This window comes from Bufo bufo, chromosome 5 (genome assembly GCF_905171765.1).
Source record: "Bufo bufo chromosome 5, aBufBuf1.1, whole genome shotgun sequence".
NCBI classification, from domain to species: domain Eukaryota; kingdom Metazoa; phylum Chordata; class Amphibia; order Anura; family Bufonidae; genus Bufo; species Bufo bufo.
This window is the reverse complement of record NC_053393.1, coordinates 174,327,579-174,346,909: the sequence shown is the minus strand read 5'-3', so window position 1 is coordinate 174,346,909 and position 19,331 is coordinate 174,327,579. Positions and strand designations below refer to the sequence as shown.

At 42.3% G+C, this 19,331-nt stretch overlaps 1 protein-coding gene across 1 annotated transcript in view; it reads right to left on the bottom strand.

Moving 5' to 3' along the window:
* Nucleotides 1-7,833: 7,833 nt before the first annotated feature.
* The window catches only part of VAPA (VAMP associated protein A), a 48,958-nt gene continuing 37,460 nt past the window's right edge, over nt 7,834-19,331 (bottom strand). Inside the window, exons 4-6 of the mRNA XM_040432207.1 lie at nt 15,591-15,671; nt 14,311-14,457; nt 7,834-8,474 (exon numbers count right to left, since the gene is read on the bottom strand). Coding sequence (XP_040288141.1) covers nt 8,358-8,474; nt 14,311-14,457; nt 15,591-15,671 — 345 coding nt within the window. The 3' untranslated portion in view covers nt 7,834-8,357. The remainder of the gene's footprint in view (nt 8,475-14,310; nt 14,458-15,590; nt 15,672-19,331) is intronic.

The window sequence follows — 19,331 nt, the reverse complement described above, 5'->3', positions numbered from 1 at the left end:
GTTGTGGCTGCTGGGCAACAGCGACACTGAGCCATGTGACCGTTCCTGTGGATCTGACAAAAGCAGGATTGCAACTACAACGCTAAGTCATGTGATCGGTCATGTGGGCCTGACGTCAGCATACCAGTACGTGAACAATACACGCCAGCAATTGGCACATGCGCATCATGGAGGACATGACATTGAGGCCACAATATTACTGTTGGAACTAGATTTATGCTCCTGTACATGAGGATTAAATATGTAAGTTTTTGATATTTAATTAAAAGTATTAGATTTATTTGAATGGTTTTCAATTATGGTGATTTATTGATTTCATTACATCTAATAGGTATGTGTGTAGGTATATATAAATATATACATACATACACACCGATCTACTATGCTTGAGAAAGAATCAGTGATATTCAAAACATCACTATACTATTATTGCATGGTGATTAAAGGAATACTTACCATATGGAGGACATGCTGCAGGGTTCCTTATACAGGATTTTGTAGAGGCATAGATCTGGGGAAGGGTACAAAAAAAAAAAAAAATTCTGCCACACTGAGCACTGCCAAGAGCACAGTGGTGTCCATAATTCTTAAAATGGAAGAAGTATGGAACAACCAGGACTCTTTCTAGAGCTGGCTGCCCCACCAAAGTAATTTGGGGACAGGCACTTTGGTAAGAGAGCGGAACACTAGTGCTGAGCGAACTTGTGTTTTAAGTGCGGCGTCTAAAGTTCGGGTTACCGAAGAATCGAGTTATGGATTCGAAATTCCGTTATGGTCCGCGGTAGCGGAATCCATAACGCGATTCTTCCATAACCCGAACTTTGGACGCCGAACTTAAAACACAAGTTCGCTCAACACTACTGAACACCAAAGATCCCGTGTGCAGATGGGAGAAACTGCCAGAAGGTCAACCATCATTGCAGCATTCTTGCAATCTGGACTTTATGGCAATTGCCAGAACAAAGCCTCTCCTTGGTAATATACACAGGAAAGCCTGTCTGGAGTTTGCAAAAAAAAAAAAAACACTTAAAGGAATCTTAGACTTTGAGAAACAAGATTCTCTGGTCTGATGAAACAAAGATTGAACTTTGTGGCCTCAATTCTAAGCATCATGTCTGGAGAAACTGCTCATCACCTGCCCAGAATAAAAATATTCTTGATTTAAACACAGTGCTGTGGACCTCAGACTGGGCCGAAGGTACAACAGGACAAAGGCCCTAAGCACACAGCCGAGACAACACAGAAGTGTCTTTGAATGGCCCAGCCAGAGCCCTAACTTGAAACCAACCGAACGATTCTGGAGAGACCTGAAAATGGCTGTCCACAGACTGTCCCCATCTAACCTGAAAGAGCTTCAGAGGATCTGCAGTGAAGAATGGCAGAAAAACAGGTTTGCAAACCTTGTGGCATCATACCCAAGACTGGAGGCTGCAAGTGCTTCAACTAAGCCCTGAGTAAAGGGTCTGAATACTTATGTCAATGGAAAAAGTTTCTTTTCAATACATTAGCAATTACTTCAAACATTCTGTTTACACTTGGTCATTATGGGGTATTGAGTGCAGAATGAGGGGGGAAAAACTAGATTTTATTTTAGCGCAACATAATGTGAACAAAGTGAAAGGGTCTGAAGACTTTCCAAATTCCATTTTGTATCATCGCACAATATTAGGAAAATTTGGAAAACATGTGTTGTGTGTATAAGAGGACTTGTTAAGAGTATCAGAAAAAAGGCCACTACAATGACAAATTAACAGAAGCCAAGGAGACCTCATACTTTACTCCATGTCATACTGCAATATTACATTAGTAACACAAGCAATCAGACAGAAAGGAAGACATTGAAGGAACAAAGACAGTTTAATTCATATTACATAATTTAGTACGGTCGACTTCTTCCACTGCTGATAGCAAAATATTCTGAGCATTACATTTTATATACAACATTAAAGAGGATCACTATGAATCAAGGAACAGTCCAAAATTTTACAGCACCCCATGAAAGACTGATGCAATTTTGCACTAAATTTAAGCAAAATCTCCACATGGGACCCTAGGGATGATAACAAATTAAACCAAACTGTGCATATGATAGTATTCCTGAAACGGCTAAGAAACTGAAATACATAAATCATTACAATACATATTTATAGAAGGCAAATTCTTCCGTTACTCGGAGTCACGGACTCTCCTTTAGGGTATAATATAGTAAGACCAGATATTCCAGTCTTCGGTACTGTAGTGCTGCCAATTTATTTAAAAAAGGAAAAAAGCCACATGGATAAAACAGTCCGAGTTCTAGCAGCAACGCTTCCTTTTGCGGCACACATGTGAACTTGGTACGATGCAGCGTGGACGGTTATATGCTAAATTAAAACGGTCAACTAACAGACAATTCATCTTTGCTATCTGAATGCATTTGCATTGACAACTGAAGTGATATACTCTGCAAAAAAAGGGAAGGCGCTTTACATCTCGGTAGCCACAAGATCACCCAAATTAACAAAACGTATGACTTAGAGTTGAATAGACCGGTGGCGGGCATGATTGACGTCCACTCCAAATGGGGGCAACGCAGGGTCCCAGAGTAGGCTCTCCATCGATTTGACAGTTATTCCCTATCCTGTGGCTAGGGGATAAAAGTTCGGTCTTGGGACAACCCCTTTAAAGCTATCTGCAATTGAGTATAAGACTTCTGACAGGAGTAGGTGGGTAAAAGGAGATTTTCCAAAAATAAGAATAGATGGATCTTATTTTACACTAAACAGGATTACGTTTATTTTAGAAGATGAAATAAGTTCTTATAATATCTTTATGTCTACACTATCAAAAGACATCTTTATTAGTTGCTGGCCACATACGTAAGATAGCAGTCATTCAACCACCTCCTTGATCAATTTTTTCCTTCCAGACATGAACGCTCAAGATAAAGTAGAAAGAAGGGTAAAGGGTCAGTTTAATAAGCTTTAGTAAAAGGGGGGGAAAAATCCCATCTAATTGTGCGTAAACAGGCAACTTTAATATAGATTACTGAATTATCTCCTGAGCTTTAGGAGGTAAGGCAATTTAAAATAAAAAATAAAAAAAATCTCTGGACGTTTGATGGAGATTAAAATAAAAATAAAGCTTTCTAACAAAAGATCAACTAACTAACTACTTATTCGGAAGACTATGATATGGGCATGTTTGCCATGAAAGACAGCAGATTATACGTATTGAGATATCCTAAGATTATTACACTCAACCATCTATATGGAGTGGTGGAAAAACAACACAGTAAGTTCTCAATGTGTAAAAATTATTCCCATCAAATAGTCATCTCAATGCCTCACAGAGCGTAGTGGTCAACCTATAACAGTAGTGGGGCCTTGGGCACCTGTACGCCATATAAGCACTACACATTACAATGAAGGTCCCAATCATGGGGACCAACTGTTGAGCTGGGCTCTACATAAGCAGTCAGCTGTACTGTGGCATACATATATAGAAGTGTAAAGCTAGCCATACACACAACATAAAAGCCATTTTGGCCATTTCCTCCAGCCATTGTATGAAAAACATGAATCATTTGCAACAGCCCACTATTGCCTGCCTACAATGTGAATCATGACCTCCAATTAGCTGGTTTACTTGGCCATGTTGCTGGTGGAATAGTTCGTCAGACCATGATCTGCTGCTTTCCAGACGATACTTATTTCATGTGTATGGCCAGCTTAACACTCCAACAAAAACTTTTATTCTCTGACCCCGTTAGAAAGGTACATGATGTAAACTGTAGTGAAGATGAGATCTGTCATGATACCAACACTCTGATCTCCAGCTGACACAGAAGAAGTCAGTTTCTCTATTCATTCCTATAAGGGTCCATTCACACGTCCATAGAGTTCCTGTTCTGATGTGTAACCCTGAGTGTCATGGAATCTACTGAATTAGGCCGAATGCACACGGCCGTGAGCGGTCTGTGGTAACTCAGCCTGGCATCCTGCTAAGAGCAGGAGTGCACGGCGTCATTGGTTGCTATGACGCTGTGCGCTTCATGCCGCCGCTGCACTACAGTAATACACTCGTATAGATCATACGAGTATATTACTGTATTGCAGCGGCGGCATGAAGGGCACAGCGTCATAGCAACCAATGACACCGTGCGCTCCTGCTCTCAGCAGGATGCCAGGCCGAGTTACCACAGACCGCTCACGGCCGTGGAACACAGCCGTGTGCATTCGACCTTACACTGACATAATGCTGTCAGTGTAATTCAAAAGACTGCAAGGAGCACACAGCATTATAAATCATAATAATGCTGTGCCATCCTGTCAGAGGAGCAGAGTTGAGAATGGGAACTCACGGCCACATGCAGCAAGTTTCTCACACTGAACTCGCTTGTGTGTGGCTGCCCTAAGAGTCAGAAGGGGAAGGGGTGGCACAGGGCAGACAATGGTCAGCAGGGAGCACATACAGCTTAGTCTGTTGGCACTTATAACAGTCAAAGATATCCAGAAGGCAGAGACCCACAAATGTGAAGGGCTTTAACAGTGACATTCTGTATCAGACTTTTATAGCATAGTTAGCTGCAAAAAGATTTTAACTCTGCTGTACAACTGTAGGTTTAGCAATAACTAATGCAGGAGACATCTATATCTTTAGCTTGAACAACTGCACAGCCAGGTGAAAATGGCTGGAAACACCATTTACCGAAATGTGATTATCCACAGGAAAAAAATAAAATATATATGTACGTGTAAGGGGAAAAAAAAAAAAAAGTGTTCATGTTCCCATTTTTGAATGACTCATGCATTCCACAGCAGGCAATTTTACTACACAAATATTTCTGAATACACAAGGTGAAATAAACAGCCAGACAAAATGTGTAAAAAAAAAAAAAAAAGGCACATAATCCACACAATAAGAATAGTCATAATTAGGCCAGGTGACTTAATAATAAGCAGCATGTATAGTTATAAAGAAAATGCATTGAGGTAAGAACTAGCTGTAGTGTTTCTAACATTCTAATGTGGTATCATTACACTTTCTTCAATTCATATGTGCACTGATGAACGTACAATGTCAGTAAGAACAGAACCCACCCACTGTACAAGAAATATTGCAGCCATTTTCAGAATACAGAAAAAATATAGCACGTTAAAGAAACATTATACAACTTTGCTTTCAGTATATCTGATAGGATGACTACATAGTGTATCGCAAGGACAGACACCCTTCAATAGAAAGCCTACCAAGTGCCAATGGGTGCTTCAAAAATTCTTAATATTGTGTGTTACTGCTCAGTCAGAACTACAGTATGCACTTCCCCTTTCACATTCCGAAACATGTCCTTCTGTAGATCAGTCATATATGAGCCCTCCCTGTGCTTAAGGATGGCTGACACAGAGAGGGGGTCTAGTGTGTATAGATTTATGAGGGTCTTATACATAAACATGGCATATTGACAGGATAGATCAAACATACTTAAACACAGAGTGTAACCACTGGGACCCCCCCCCCCCCCCCCCCCAAAAAAAAAAACAGGTGTCCTGCATTTCCCAGTTGCAGTTGAAAGGTGGCTCTGCATGAATGGCCAATGCCTATTATATTGTACAGAGCTACAGAAACAACTAAACATGCTGAGAATAATGAAGATTGCCTGTGCAGCCACTAATCTGCAAACATGAGGATGAGACGCCCTGTACTTGGGATTTGTATATGTCCCTTCCAGATCAGGACCCTGACATATCCTATCCATACGTTAGCAAAAAGGCATTTAAAACCACAGTTTTCTCTTACTAAAGAGCATGAGGAAAGGGGTGGGGGGGGGGGGGGGCTTCCAAAACATAGCATGGTGGGGTAGCCTGCTATGAGGCACCTCCGTGTATATACTGACTGATGTCATTTGTAAATGGATGAAAATAAATGGATTGATCCAAAAGAAATGCTACAAGTATTGTGGATAGCTCTTTAATAAAAGAAGATTGTGGCGTAGAACCACATCCATGTGCAGCCCACATCCATGTGCAGCCCACATCCATGTGCAGCCCACATCCATGTGCAGCCCACATCCATGTGTGCATTCCACATCCATGTGTGCATTCCACATCCATGTGTGCATTCCACATCCATGTGTGCATTCCACATCCATGTGTGCATTCCACATCCATGTGTGCATTCCACATCCATGTGTGCATTCCACATCCATGTGTGCATTCCACATCCATGTGTGCATTCCACATCCATGTGTGCATTCCACATCCATGTGTGCATTCCACATCCATGTGTGCATTCCACGACCCCGCCCCATATATAAAAAAAAAGGAAATAGAACATGCCTTATTGTCCATTTTGTGGCATTTGCAACGTACTGCGAGACCTGCGGAAAGGAAAATGCAGGATGCATACAGCAGTTATCTTTTTTTTGTGAACCGCAAAAACAGATACTGACTTGTGCCTTTTTGCCAACTTGTGGACATTGCAAGCAGTGTGGGCTTGAACTGGGTTGTGTCTGTGTCTAACTAACTGGACAGCATATACCTTTTATGACCAAGTGCACATTATATGAAGCGATATTCTATCCATATGTTATAAACTATTTTTTTTTTATTTATTTTTTTTAAACAAACAATAAGTCTGTCATGGTGGCTGGTGCCTTAGAAATAGGGTTGAGCGAATCGGGTTAGGATTGCTGTGTCCGAACCCGATTTTTTAAAAAACTTCATTAAGAAGATCGGCTCCATCCTACTGTAAAATGTATTGCCTCCGCAGAGGTCTTTCCGAAGTTTCAGCAAAAATCGTGAAATTTCCTTTGTCTCGCCTGTATCACTTTGTTTACTCTCATAAATTAATATATCAAAATACGAAGCCGAACTTGGCTTTATGCCTTATTAACGAAGCAGAGCTCAGCTTCGTATTTTGATGCAGTAATTTATGCGAATAAATCGTTCTGAGCAAAGTGAGAGTCGGATCATAGATCCAAAGTCGCTTTGGTCAAAACTGCATTTGAATGCTGTACGGAGATTAGTCTCCAGACAGCATTTAAATGTATGGGCTCTGGTGAGGCAGGCGAAGTGACTTCTCTCTCAGGACTTCGGTGAATAACTTTGGGGTTTTATTTTTCAACTTTAAAACATGGATCCAAAGTCAGCTTCAGTACCCAGGTACCAGTCTGTACCAAAGCCGACTTCGGTACAGACTGGTACCAAGAAGTGGTGGGATGGGATGGGGTTGCCTTGTTCTTTCACCGTTCTTCTGCCCATTGCGAATAACTCACTTTGCCTCGCCAGAGCCCATACAATTTAATGCTGTACAGAGACCAATCTCCGTACAATATTAAAATTAAGTTTGGAGCAAATAGACTTCGGCTCTAGGATCCGAAGCTCGATTAGCTCAACGCTACAAATAAAAAAGTGACATGTGACAGAGGCGAGACGAAGTAAGTCTCGGAGTATTTGCTGAAACTTCGAAAAGACCTCCACGGAGGCAATACATTTTACAGTAGGACAGAGCCAATATTCTTAACAAAGTTTTTAAAATAATCGGGTTTGAATACAGCAATCCGAACCAGATTTGCTCAACTCTACTGATAATGCTTATGGTCATGCATATATCCATTACAAGGGGCACCCAATGGAGAATATATTACTGTACATATTGAAAGAAGGGGTGAGAGCAGCGTACCATATTTAATACTGATCGGCCCTTCACAAGCTTTCATTGCACCTACAGAAGTGACTGCCAGAGACACAAAGAAAACCAGTGGTTACAAGTACCAAAACCAGAGCAATACACTGAACTTTAAGGATGCACTGACATGTTGGTGCTCTCCAGCAAGGAAAGGAACTTTTCTAATTATTATTATTCTTTTTTATTCCATTCAAGTTCTGAATAAGACGGGAAAAATGGAGACATGGAGAAATCTGCCCCACAGACAGAATCTGCACTGCCATGAAATACACACTGCAAAATAAAGGACTGAGCATTTACATTAAGACGACATCATCCCAGGATACCTCAATTTTATACCTGAATGAGATTTGCAATCGAAGGAAACCATATTGTGAACAGATAAAATTTAAAACAATTAAAAGAACATACAAAAACTTTTTAAAACCACAAAAAGATTGATTACAGTTTTCTTCCCCACACCGGACTGAATGTGTGCCAAGAGTCTTGATGCTGACATATGAACACACACTTTAGTCCCATCGCCAAACAGTTTGGGTTTTTTTTATTAATTTTTTTTTCATCTGAACTGCGAGACAGGTGATGCCCATACGCTGCTGCACATAAACTGACACGGCAGCTAAACAACCTTCTGCTGGGAAGGGAGAAAAAGAAGAGAAGAAAAATAGGAAAGCACTCAATGCCTCAATTTACAAGATGAATTTTCCTAAAAAGAAACCAATGAAAATTGCTGCAATAACGACAAGAAGTGATGGGATGGGGTTGCCTTGTTCTTTCAGCGTTCCTCTGCCCTTCCTCCTCTCCTCCTGAAAAAGAAAGAAAGTGATGAGTTCCCAATGCAGAGACTTATAATGGGCCCAGCACTATTCCACTATTTATTCTTTTAATTTAACATCAATGTGAACAGAGCATAAAGACGCCATAACCAAAATCCAACGGACCTTCAAAAGTCAACATGGTCCAGCGAGTGCAGGCACTTTCTGCCAAATGACAGAACAACAACAAAATAATGTCCGCAACTTTCAAGTAAATGTGTATCAATTCCTCACCACCCTTGGGGCCCATTCAAACATGGAGTTTTGGCACAGACTCAGGCAGTTTAAAGCCACGAACGAACAAAGAAGAGACCTGTCCCTTCTTGGGCAGTGTCCGGACAGCGCTGGGAACCGCAATGGGTGTCTGCTCGCAGTTTAGCTGTATTCAGCGGAGCTAATCCGCAAACATGTCTGACATACAAAGTGAACAACCGAAGCAAAAACAGTGGCATCAAAATCCGCAATGTGAATGTACCCTTATGCCTTATTCACACAGTCTGTTCTCCATCGGCGCTTTTGAGCCAAAACCAGGTGCGGCTCTAAACACAGAAGAGGAGTAGACCTTCCCCTTATACCTCATCTCCATGGAGGCTCCAATCCTGGTTTTGGCTCACAATCACCGATGGAAATCACTGACCAAAACCCTGACGTGTGAATGAGGCTTTAGAGAAATTCACACAACTATGTATTGTGTAGAAAATATCTATCAGGGAATCTGGAGCAGAAATCTGAAGATGACCATTTCTACGGCAGATCTGCAACTTGACGTGCCACAGGCCCGCACGCAGAATACTATTATTTAATCTCACTTCATGATGTGGATTTCAAATCTGCGGTGGTATGAGCACAACCTAGACTCCCATTAGGTCAGCATGAAATACTGACAAGCTGCCTGAAAAGAACAAGTATGTATCACGCTGGAAAGCTGTGGTTATAAGGCTTTCACTTCTTCACCGTGTGAGGAGGTGAAAACTGACAAGTTCCAATGGAGTCCTTCAAACCTTACAATTATACCTCATCAGTAAAGCAAGGCATATTTCAATATAGATGTAATATAAGAACCTAACATTCCAAGGTATTGTATAGCACATACAAAGAGATCCTAAGATACCTGAAGTTCATTACTGACTGTGGAAAGCAGCTCCCGGCAGTAGTAGAGCTACAGCACAGATGGAAGTTTAAAGCAACACTCAGGTTCAAGGAAAAAAATAAAATAAAAATAATCACATTAAACTAGAGAACGAACAGAACATTCCTGAGCTCCTCTTCTACCATCCAAGATGGCCGCACTGTTTCTCATACATGCATTGGGCTTCTGATGTATAGTGTGCACGAGAAGCAGTGCAGCCATCCTGGATAGGAGGAGACCGAGAAATAGGGGATCTGCAATCAAAAAGATGGTCGACATGTAAGTGTTCTGATCGTTCCCTAAATGATACAATTATTTTTTCTTGAATGGGAGCGTTGCTTTAAAAGGTTACCTGTCAGCTGAAACTGGCTGACCTGTTACATAGGCACTTGGCAGCTGAAGGCATCTGTGTTAGTCCCATGTTCATATGTGCCTGCATTGCTGAGAATTTTTTTTTTTATATATGCAAATGAGCATCTAGGAGCAACGGGGGCGTTGCCATTACACCTAGAGGTTCTGCTCTCTACACTGACTTTAGGAGAAGTCGGGTCAATCATCATCACATTTACACTGCCCGGCCTTGCAGAGAGAGCAGAGTCTCTATGAGTAACGGTAAAGCCCCCATTGCCTATAAAAGCTCATCTGCATACATTCTCAGCAATGCAGGCACACATGAACAGGTAACCAACACAGATGCCTTCAGTTGCCAAACGAACATGCAACAGGTCAGTCAGTTTCATAGGCACAAATCTGCGGACAGATTTTCTTTAATAGTCTTAACCCTTTAACTCCTTCCCATTCACATATGCAATTAATGGGCTAATAGACTAGTCCCTGTCCTTGGGCTCCTGCATGTAATGTTATTGTCAGGATCAGACTGGATGTCAACGTGATGATCCTATGATAAGGAACTGAAATAACCAGTTCTGTGTTGCCAAAAAAAAACACACAAAACACAGCATATTGTGTGCAGTGATCCTGAACACAGAAGTGTTCCTTTGACATATTGGCATTTGCTAAGGAACCTCAATGATGTCAGTAATAATGTCAAAGGGATTCCCTGTGCCAAGAGGGCTTAGGAACAACTACTTTTACTTTTGACTGATCTAATGGCAACAGCCACACACAATGTGATCAGGAAGAAAACATACATGAATGAGATAAAGACCAAATAAAACATTATAAATCATACTAACCATTCGGAATCAGAATATATCCTTGTGCTTATCTTTGCTTCCATTTTGGAATTATTGTTGTACATGACTTAGTTTTTTTTCCATTGGCTAATAACAGAGTGACGTGAGCAAGGTCTGTGGGGACAGAACACTGACTACGGGATATCAGGATTACAGAATCTTCTGAAATAGATTGCGACCAAAATGCAGCTCTGCAGTTTAATACAGCGGCGGGGCAGCGGAGATGATAGTTCTCTTCCCCGCCGCCGATGTTCTTCTCAGCAGCGAAGTGGAGAAGGAGTCTCTCCCTCCCCCCTGTGCTGCTGCCGCCGTCAATAAAAAGAGGGACGGGGGGAGGAGGAGGGGAGGGGCTGTGGCCACTGCGCCACCAATGAAGATAACTGACCTGTTAATACATACAGGAGGCGGGTGCCGGAATCACATAGCCGGGACCCGACCTCTGACAGGGAGCCGCAATCAGCGGCAGTTAACCCCTCAGGTGCGGCACCCCCCGCTGTATTCAACGGCAGAGCTGCTGCGGCGTGTCTAGTCGCAAATAGCGACAAGACCAAAAAGTCTCGTCGCCATTTGTAAATTCTAAGTCGCATTGGCGACCATTTTGGTCGCCATCTGGTGCACTGAATCCATTTCAGAAGATTCTGTAATCCTGATATCCCGTAGTCAGTGTTCTGTCCCCACAGACCTTGCTCACGTCGCTCTGTTATTAGCCAATGAAAAAAACTGGGTTAACTGCAGCGTATCGCAGCTCCCCGTCATAGAGGTCGGGTGCCGGCTATTTGATTCCGGCACCCGCCTCCTGTATTTGTATTAACAGGTCAGTTATCTTCATTGGTGGCGAAATGTGCCCCCCCCCCCCCCCCCCCCACCACCACCACAACATAATAAACATTGGTGGCGCAGTGCGATACAACCCTACGCCGATCTGATCAGCGTAGCGTTGTGACGATACCAACATTTTTATTCGGTTTTGATTTGGTGACTAAAAATTTTATTTGTCGCCTAAATTTTTCAATTCAGGAACCAATGGCTACTAGGTATTTTTTTTAGCACTGAGATTTTATGATAGAAATGCAGCATAACTATTCTTTAAAACTTCCTTCAATTAGCAAAGAATGGGGAGCAGCTACAATAAGTGCATCTTTCTCTCTGGTGGACCCTGACTGTCCATAAACTGATTTCTATGGTCCCCATGCAATACCTTATTCCCCCTGTGGAGTCACTGCTGTAAAAACTTACTGCTAGGTGCCACCACAGATTACAGCTAATCGCTGGGGTTCAAAGCAGTAGGACAAATCATAATCAGCGAGTCAGGGGACTCTTAAAGGGCTTCTGTCACCCCACTAAACTGTTTTTTTTTTTTTGTGTACTTATAATCCCTATACTGCGATTTATCCATACATAATGTGATTAATCATTTTGGTTCAGTAGATTCTGCTAAAAACGTACTTTTATAATATGTAAATTACCTGTCTACCAGCAAGTAGGGCGGCTACTTGCTGGTAGCAGCCGCATCCTCCTATCATAATGACGCCCCCTCCGCATGTTGATTGACAGGGCCAGTGAACGGGATCTTTCTCTGCTGGCCCTGTTTGCATTCAAAATCTGGCGCCTGCGCCGTACCTGTCTTCAGTCGGCGCAGGCACACTGAGAGGAGGACACTCGTTCGGCCGCTCCATCCTCAATTTGCCTGCGTTGGGTGTAGATGTGACGTCATCGGCGCAGGTGCATTGAGGATGGAGCGGCCGAGCGAGCGTCCTCCTCTCAGTGCGCCTGCGCCGACTGAAGACGGGTACGGCGCAGGCGCCAGATTTTGAATGCAAACAGGGCCAGCAGAGAAAGATCTCGTTCACTGGCCCTGTCAATCAACATGTGGAGGGAGCGTCTTTAGGATAGGAGGATGCGGCTGCTACCAGCAAGTAGCCGCCCTACTTGCTGGTAGACAGGTAATTTACATATTATAAAAGTACGTTTTTAGCAGAATCTACTGAACCAAAATGATTAATCACATTATGTATGGATAAATAGCAGTATAGGGATTATAAGTACACAAAAAAATAAAAATAAAAAAAAAATGGTTTAGTGGGGTGACAGAAGCCCTTTAAAGGGGTTAGCCAGGAATTTGACATTGATGCTCTATTCCCAGGAAAGGTCATCAGTATTAGACTGGTGAGGGGTCAGCTCTCGGGACCCCTGTCGATCAGCTGTTTAAAAAGGGAAATTCGCTCAGAGCTCCAGTGAGTGCTGCAGTCTAGTCACGGCTTATTGTATGGTGGCAGTGCTTGGTATTGCAGCTCAGCTCTATTCACTTGAATAAGACTGAGCTGCCCCTAGGCCACCTGACCAATGAACGGTGACATCACTGGCCTAGAGGAAGTCCAAGTCCTTATGGAACACTGAATCCTCTTTGAATAGCTGATCGGCAGTGGTACCGGGAGTCGGACCTCCGCCAATCTGATACTGATAACCTATTCTGAGGACACGTCATCAATATTAAGTTCCCGGATAACCCCTTTAACAAAAAGGGACTGTCCAAAAGAGACTGACTCTCCCCACATAGAGTGGATACAGCTATGCCAGTGCTGTAATAGTACACCCCTGGGAGAAGATTCTGAGATTTGTAATCCATAAAACTACTTTGCATGGGTAAAAGCACTTCCTTTTTTTTCTCTCTAAAGTTAATTTACAGACCCTTTTAAAATATACTTTTTATTATTAATAGTTAAAATAAATGCCCCTTAGTGGTGGCTTGATATCATACATAGAGTACAAGCCTCTGGCCGGCTACTCTTATTGTAGGATAGCATCTGCCACAGTTATGACATACAGACAATACAGACTTACACAGTGTATAGTGTGAATTGGTGTAGGAAATCTTTCCCTAATACACTCGTTCTAACCTTTGCCCAGGGGTCGCCCCTGATGGTGGGGTTCCCTGTCCGCGTACCTTCCCTCCTTTCCCTATAACACCCTAACCGTGATAGTGTGGTGTAAACAATTAACATATAAAAGATGCTGCCACAACATGGATGATTGTTGTACTAAGCAATGCCTCTAAGCACTTCCATTTGTGTCTTCTTGCAGTTCGGTATTGTCGCAGGGAGATTAGAAGAGATTTTTCAAAACTAGAGCAGCAAAAGGTGGAGAAGTCACCATAACTTGTTCTGCTACCATGTTTGTGTGTTCACTGCAACTGGTGTTACGGAAATAGAGGATAGCCAGCCCACTCAGCGGTTTCCATAAGCCCAGCCAGCAGGGGCCTGTGCTTAGTCCCATCTCCCCTTTGAAATGGCAAGATGGACAACCCCTTTAAAATACGAAAAAAGAACTAGCTTGTATTAACCCAGTGACCAGAGAAACTCAAAATCTGTGAGCATCCCTATAATGAAACACAGGCAGAACGACGCAAACACATAAATGACAATCAGTTGTACATTAACAGTATTCTTATAAAATGTCAAATCGCTAACAAATTTATATTTGAAAAATCAAAACCGTTTCTCACTTTCAGCAGCTGATTTTCATCTGACAGCTTGATCATATCAGACTGAAGTCTCTTGCACTCCTCCATGAGCTTCCGTGTCTCAGTGTCATCCATTGAAGCACTACCTTTCGCAGGCAGACAAGTAAACAGTTTTGTAGATTCATGGGTCTATAATGGATACAAAGAAAATTATGATTTCTAGATCACTGTACAATGTGATACAGTACAGTGATACAAGTACAATACAAACAGTGGGGTAAATGCATATATTAGAAACCTTTATTCCTCCATCTTACTGGATATCCACATAAGCAACTATGCTCGCTGTTTCTGTAGCTCCTATAAACTACAATGAAGAGAGCCAAGCGCATCTCCTCCGATTATATGGCGTTCGCTATGCCATAAATCTTTGCAGTGGAAATAATCCATAAAGGGCTCAGCCGGTGTGTAATAAATGCTGTCAATTGGATCCAAAGAGAACAAAAATAAATAAAAGTTAGGTTACTTTTTCAAACTCTGTCATTTACTTAAAGAGGTACTTCAATTTCATAAATCGTTTATGTCATCTGTCCAGAGTAACCCAAACACCTCATTCTTTGCCACATACAATAACAGTGTTTCAGATCAGCAATTTTCTTCCCTTTACTCAGCTTTACTGCATCCTGGCAGGATGTTTACAAGCTGAACTTCCTGTTTTCATCTACTTCCTGTTGGGTTTTCTAAACAAACCCAGCATGCTTTGCTCTGTAAAGTTTCACAGGACTTACTCTGCCTGCCACACTGTTCCCTCGGCAGTAATCACACCCATACACCTCAGTGTTAGTTAGTAGAAAAAGCCATGAGAAACGTTAGAGCAAAGCATGATGGGACTGGTTAGAAAACTCAGCAGGAAGCTGTTGAAAACAGGAAGTTCTGCCTGTCAACATCCCGCCCAGGTGAAAAGATGCAGAAAACAGGGGGAAGGGAAGTGTCAACATGAAAAACAGGTCTATGGTGCAAAAATATGCAGTGTTTGGGGTACTTTGGGCATTATAAAACTAGAGAACCCCTTTAAAGGCCATGAGCACCTAGATAACTTTCGTTATGTAAGGTTTTGTATTCTGGGCTAAAAATAATTCTGCTTATAGTTTTTTCATAGGCTACAAATGGCGTGCACGAGCAAATCCATCAGACTAGCTGCCTGATGGCTTTTTCACCAGTCCCTCTCACTCCTCTCCTGAGCAAACTTTGATTTGGTCATAAATCATTTTAGAAGATCATTCAGAAGAGACAACGGAATAGGTAATTAAACGCTTACTTACCGACTTCTCATGTTCATGTGGCATATCAAACACACATTTTAATTTAGAATCCATTAGATCATCAGGTTTAGCTTCTTTCCACTGCATTGACAAAATACAAAAAAGATTAGAAAAAACATCAAGGAATACTTTCCTACACATGGAAAAAACAATAACTACATGTAATTTTCTACCGCTCTAATTTACTATAGAATTGACAATATCCAACTGTACAGACTTCAAATATTTAAAAAATTACCTTGCGTGTATCAGAAATTGTCACATGGTTTCCAAAATAAATTTAAAGGGATATTTTAGTTACAATAAGTTAACGGTTGAGTACAAAAAAGGGCCTGGTGTTCTGCTTGAATGGAGAACTACCACTCCAATCAAACTATGGGACTAGGGTTGTTGCGGGACTAGGGTTGCTGCGCAGTCTAGTATCTCTGAACATGAGCGCGCTGCTGTCAGCGCGCTCATGTTCCCTCAGCAGCACAGGGGAGAAGGAAGCAGTCTCTCCCTCCCCCCCTGTGCCACGCTGCCAATGAGGAGAAAGGGGCGAAGGAGGGGCGGGCGCACTGCACCACCAATGATAGGAGGACCTTTTTTATGGGTTCGGACTTAGTTAAGTTAGCAGGACATGTAGAGCAGCCCCCAGGGATCTCCCTGCACCTACCATTATTCCTGGGCGCCGCTCCGTTTGCCCACTGTGCCCCAGTTACAGTCTCCTGCTCCGTATTCTAATTACTACTATCGGAGCGATGGGGAGGAGACATCAGCTTGGTGGCAGTGGCAGCTTCTGATCAGAGCCCCAGCAGTGTAATCCTGGGGCTCCGATCGGTTACCATGGCAGCCAGGACGCTACTGAAGCCCTGGCTGCCATAGTCAGCTCCCTGCTGCTGTGTGTACTATGCACAGGGCAGCAGGGAGAGTGTGAAGTCCTATTCACCCTAATAGAGCTCTATCAAGGTGAATAGGACAAGGGATGAAAAAAATCCCAGGTTCTAGCTTCTAAGGGGGGAAATGGTTATTAAATAAAAAGTAAAAAAAAAAAAAATTAATAAAACCCCACCAAAATATTAAGTATAAATTACATATAAAATATATAAACAATAAATAAACATATCACATATCGCCACGTCCGAAAAAAGTCCAAACTATTAAAATAGAAAAAAAAAAAAAAAACTATGCGGTGAACGCCGGAACAGGAAAAAAAATAAAAATAAAATGCGCCATTTTTAAAAAATGCGGAATGCACGTGGCTTTTTTTTTTTTTTTTGCGCGGTATCGAGCATCGCAATACTTTTTTATGGTATCGAAATAGAATCAAAAATTTGGTATCGCAACAACTCTATATGGGACTACTGTAGACAGGTGAATACTGCCTTCTCCTATATCCAGTAGTCCAACAGAGATGAATTGAGTGACAGCGCAGAAGCCATTCATATGGGGTGCCCCAGCAGTAAGACCCCAATCATCTCACAGTTATTCCCCTATTGTTGTTACTTGAATATCTCTAACTTGTACCTTGAACGGACCATGCAGGTCAGCCCTCTCCTCAAAAATGCATGACTAGCATATGCCAGCTGATCTGTGGCAAAGCACCCACTTAGACCATGCCAATCTCTAGAACAAAGGGCAGGCAGTGCTAAAGTCGCCACCTCCAGATTTCTTTTGTTCTGCATTAAGGTACCCCTGCCCTGGTGCTGTGCAGTAGCTGAAACTCTGGTCCTTTCTGCGTTTTCTTTGCAAGTTGCCACTGCCATCAATGGAATGGAGCTCAGTCCCTACATTCAAGTGAACACTAGAGGTCCAGGAGGTTGGACTCCTACCAGAGAGGGATGGCATGATCTAGCAATGTGCAATCAGTTGTCAGTTAAACCAGCTACATTCCCTACAAGGCTCTGTGCACACTAGTGTCATGGTTTCCATGATTATCAAAGCTATGAAGCGATAACTTAAGAGTCTGTCAGGTTTCTTTACAAGAAAGAATAAAAGCTCACAATAGACAAAAAAAAAAAAAAAAAAAAAAAAATCGCAATGGAAACCTGACAGGAAGGATCCCAACAGCAGCATGAACAGAGCATTCACAAGACCGTAAGTGTTTTGCAGATCCGCAAAACACGGATACCAGCCGTGTGCGTTCCGCATTTTGTAGACCGCACTTGGCCGGCGCTATATGCTATAGCGTATGTGGACATATTTTGCGGCCCCACAGAAATGAATGGGTATGCACCCTTTTCGCAAAAATTGCGGAATGGATGCCGACCCGTTTATACGGTCGTGTGAATCCACCCTGTAACGGTACACACTCAGATTGGGTCACTGTCACTAGCGGAGTACCTCAGGGGTCAGTATTGGGCCCTATTCTCTTCAATATATTTATTAATGATCTTGTAGAAGGCTTGCATAGTAAAGTATCAATTTTCGCAGATGACACTAAACTGTGTAAAGTAATTTACACTGATGAGGACAGTATACTACTACAGATGGATCTGGATAGATTGGAGGCTTGGGCAGATAAGTGGCAGATGAGGTTTAACACTGATAAATGTAAAGTTATGCACATGGGAAGGAATAATGCAAGTCACCCGTACATACTAAATGGTAAAACACTCGGTAACACTGACATGGAAAAGGATCTAGGAATTTTAATAAACAGCAAACTAAGCAGTAAAAACCAGTGTCAGGCAGCTGCTGCCAAAGCCAGTAAGATAATGGGTTGCATCAAAAGGGGTATAGATGCCCGTGATGAGAACACAGTCCTACCACTTTACAAATCACTAGTCAGACCACACATGGAGTACTGTGTACAGTTCTGGGCTCCTGTAAACAAGGCAGACATAGCAGAGCTGGAGAGGGTCCAGAGGAGGGCAACTAAAGTAATAACTGGAATGGGGCAACTACAGTACCCTGAAAGATTATCAAAATTAGGGTTATTCACTTTAGAAAAAAGACGACTGAGGGGAGATCTAATTAATATGTATAAATATATCAGGGGTCAGTACAGAGATCTATCCCATCAGCTATTTATCCCCAGGACTGTGACTGTGACGAGGGGACATCCTCTGCATCTGGAGGAAAGAAGGTTTGTACACAAACATAGAAGAGGATTCTTTACGGTAAGAGCAGTGAGACTATGGAACTCTCTGCCTGAGGAGGTGGTGATGGTGAGTACAATAAAAGAGTTCAAAAGGGCCTGGATGTATTTCTAGAGCGTAATAATATTACAGGCTATAGCTACTAGAGAGGGGTAGTTGATCCAGGGAGTTATTCTGATTGCCTGATTGGAGTCGGGAAGGAATTTTTTATTCCCCTAAAGTGGAGAAAATTGGCTTCTACCTCACAGGGTTTTTTGCCTTCCTCTGGATCAACTTGCAGGATGACAGGCCGAACTGGATGGACAAATGTCTTTTTTCGGCCTTATGTACTATGTTACTATGTAAAGATTGGCCGAAACATTAGATAAAGGTCAGATGAACCCATCGATCTCAGAAAGGAATCAAGTGTGTTTGGGGGTCTCCTGGCTCTTCCTGATGACAGACGTCGGAGGGAAAAAAAAAAAAAGGTACTGTACTGGGCAAATTAGCTTTTAACATGTCCTTTGTTCCCGCAGGTGATAAGTCTTGGGCAGGGGTGTATCAGTGGCTTATTCCCTTCATCCCCATTAAAATATACATGGTGGTTAATAATGTTAAGGCTGGTGGTCACAAACTTAATGGAAACCGGTCATCACTTTCTAAGCCTATTTATCCACTCACT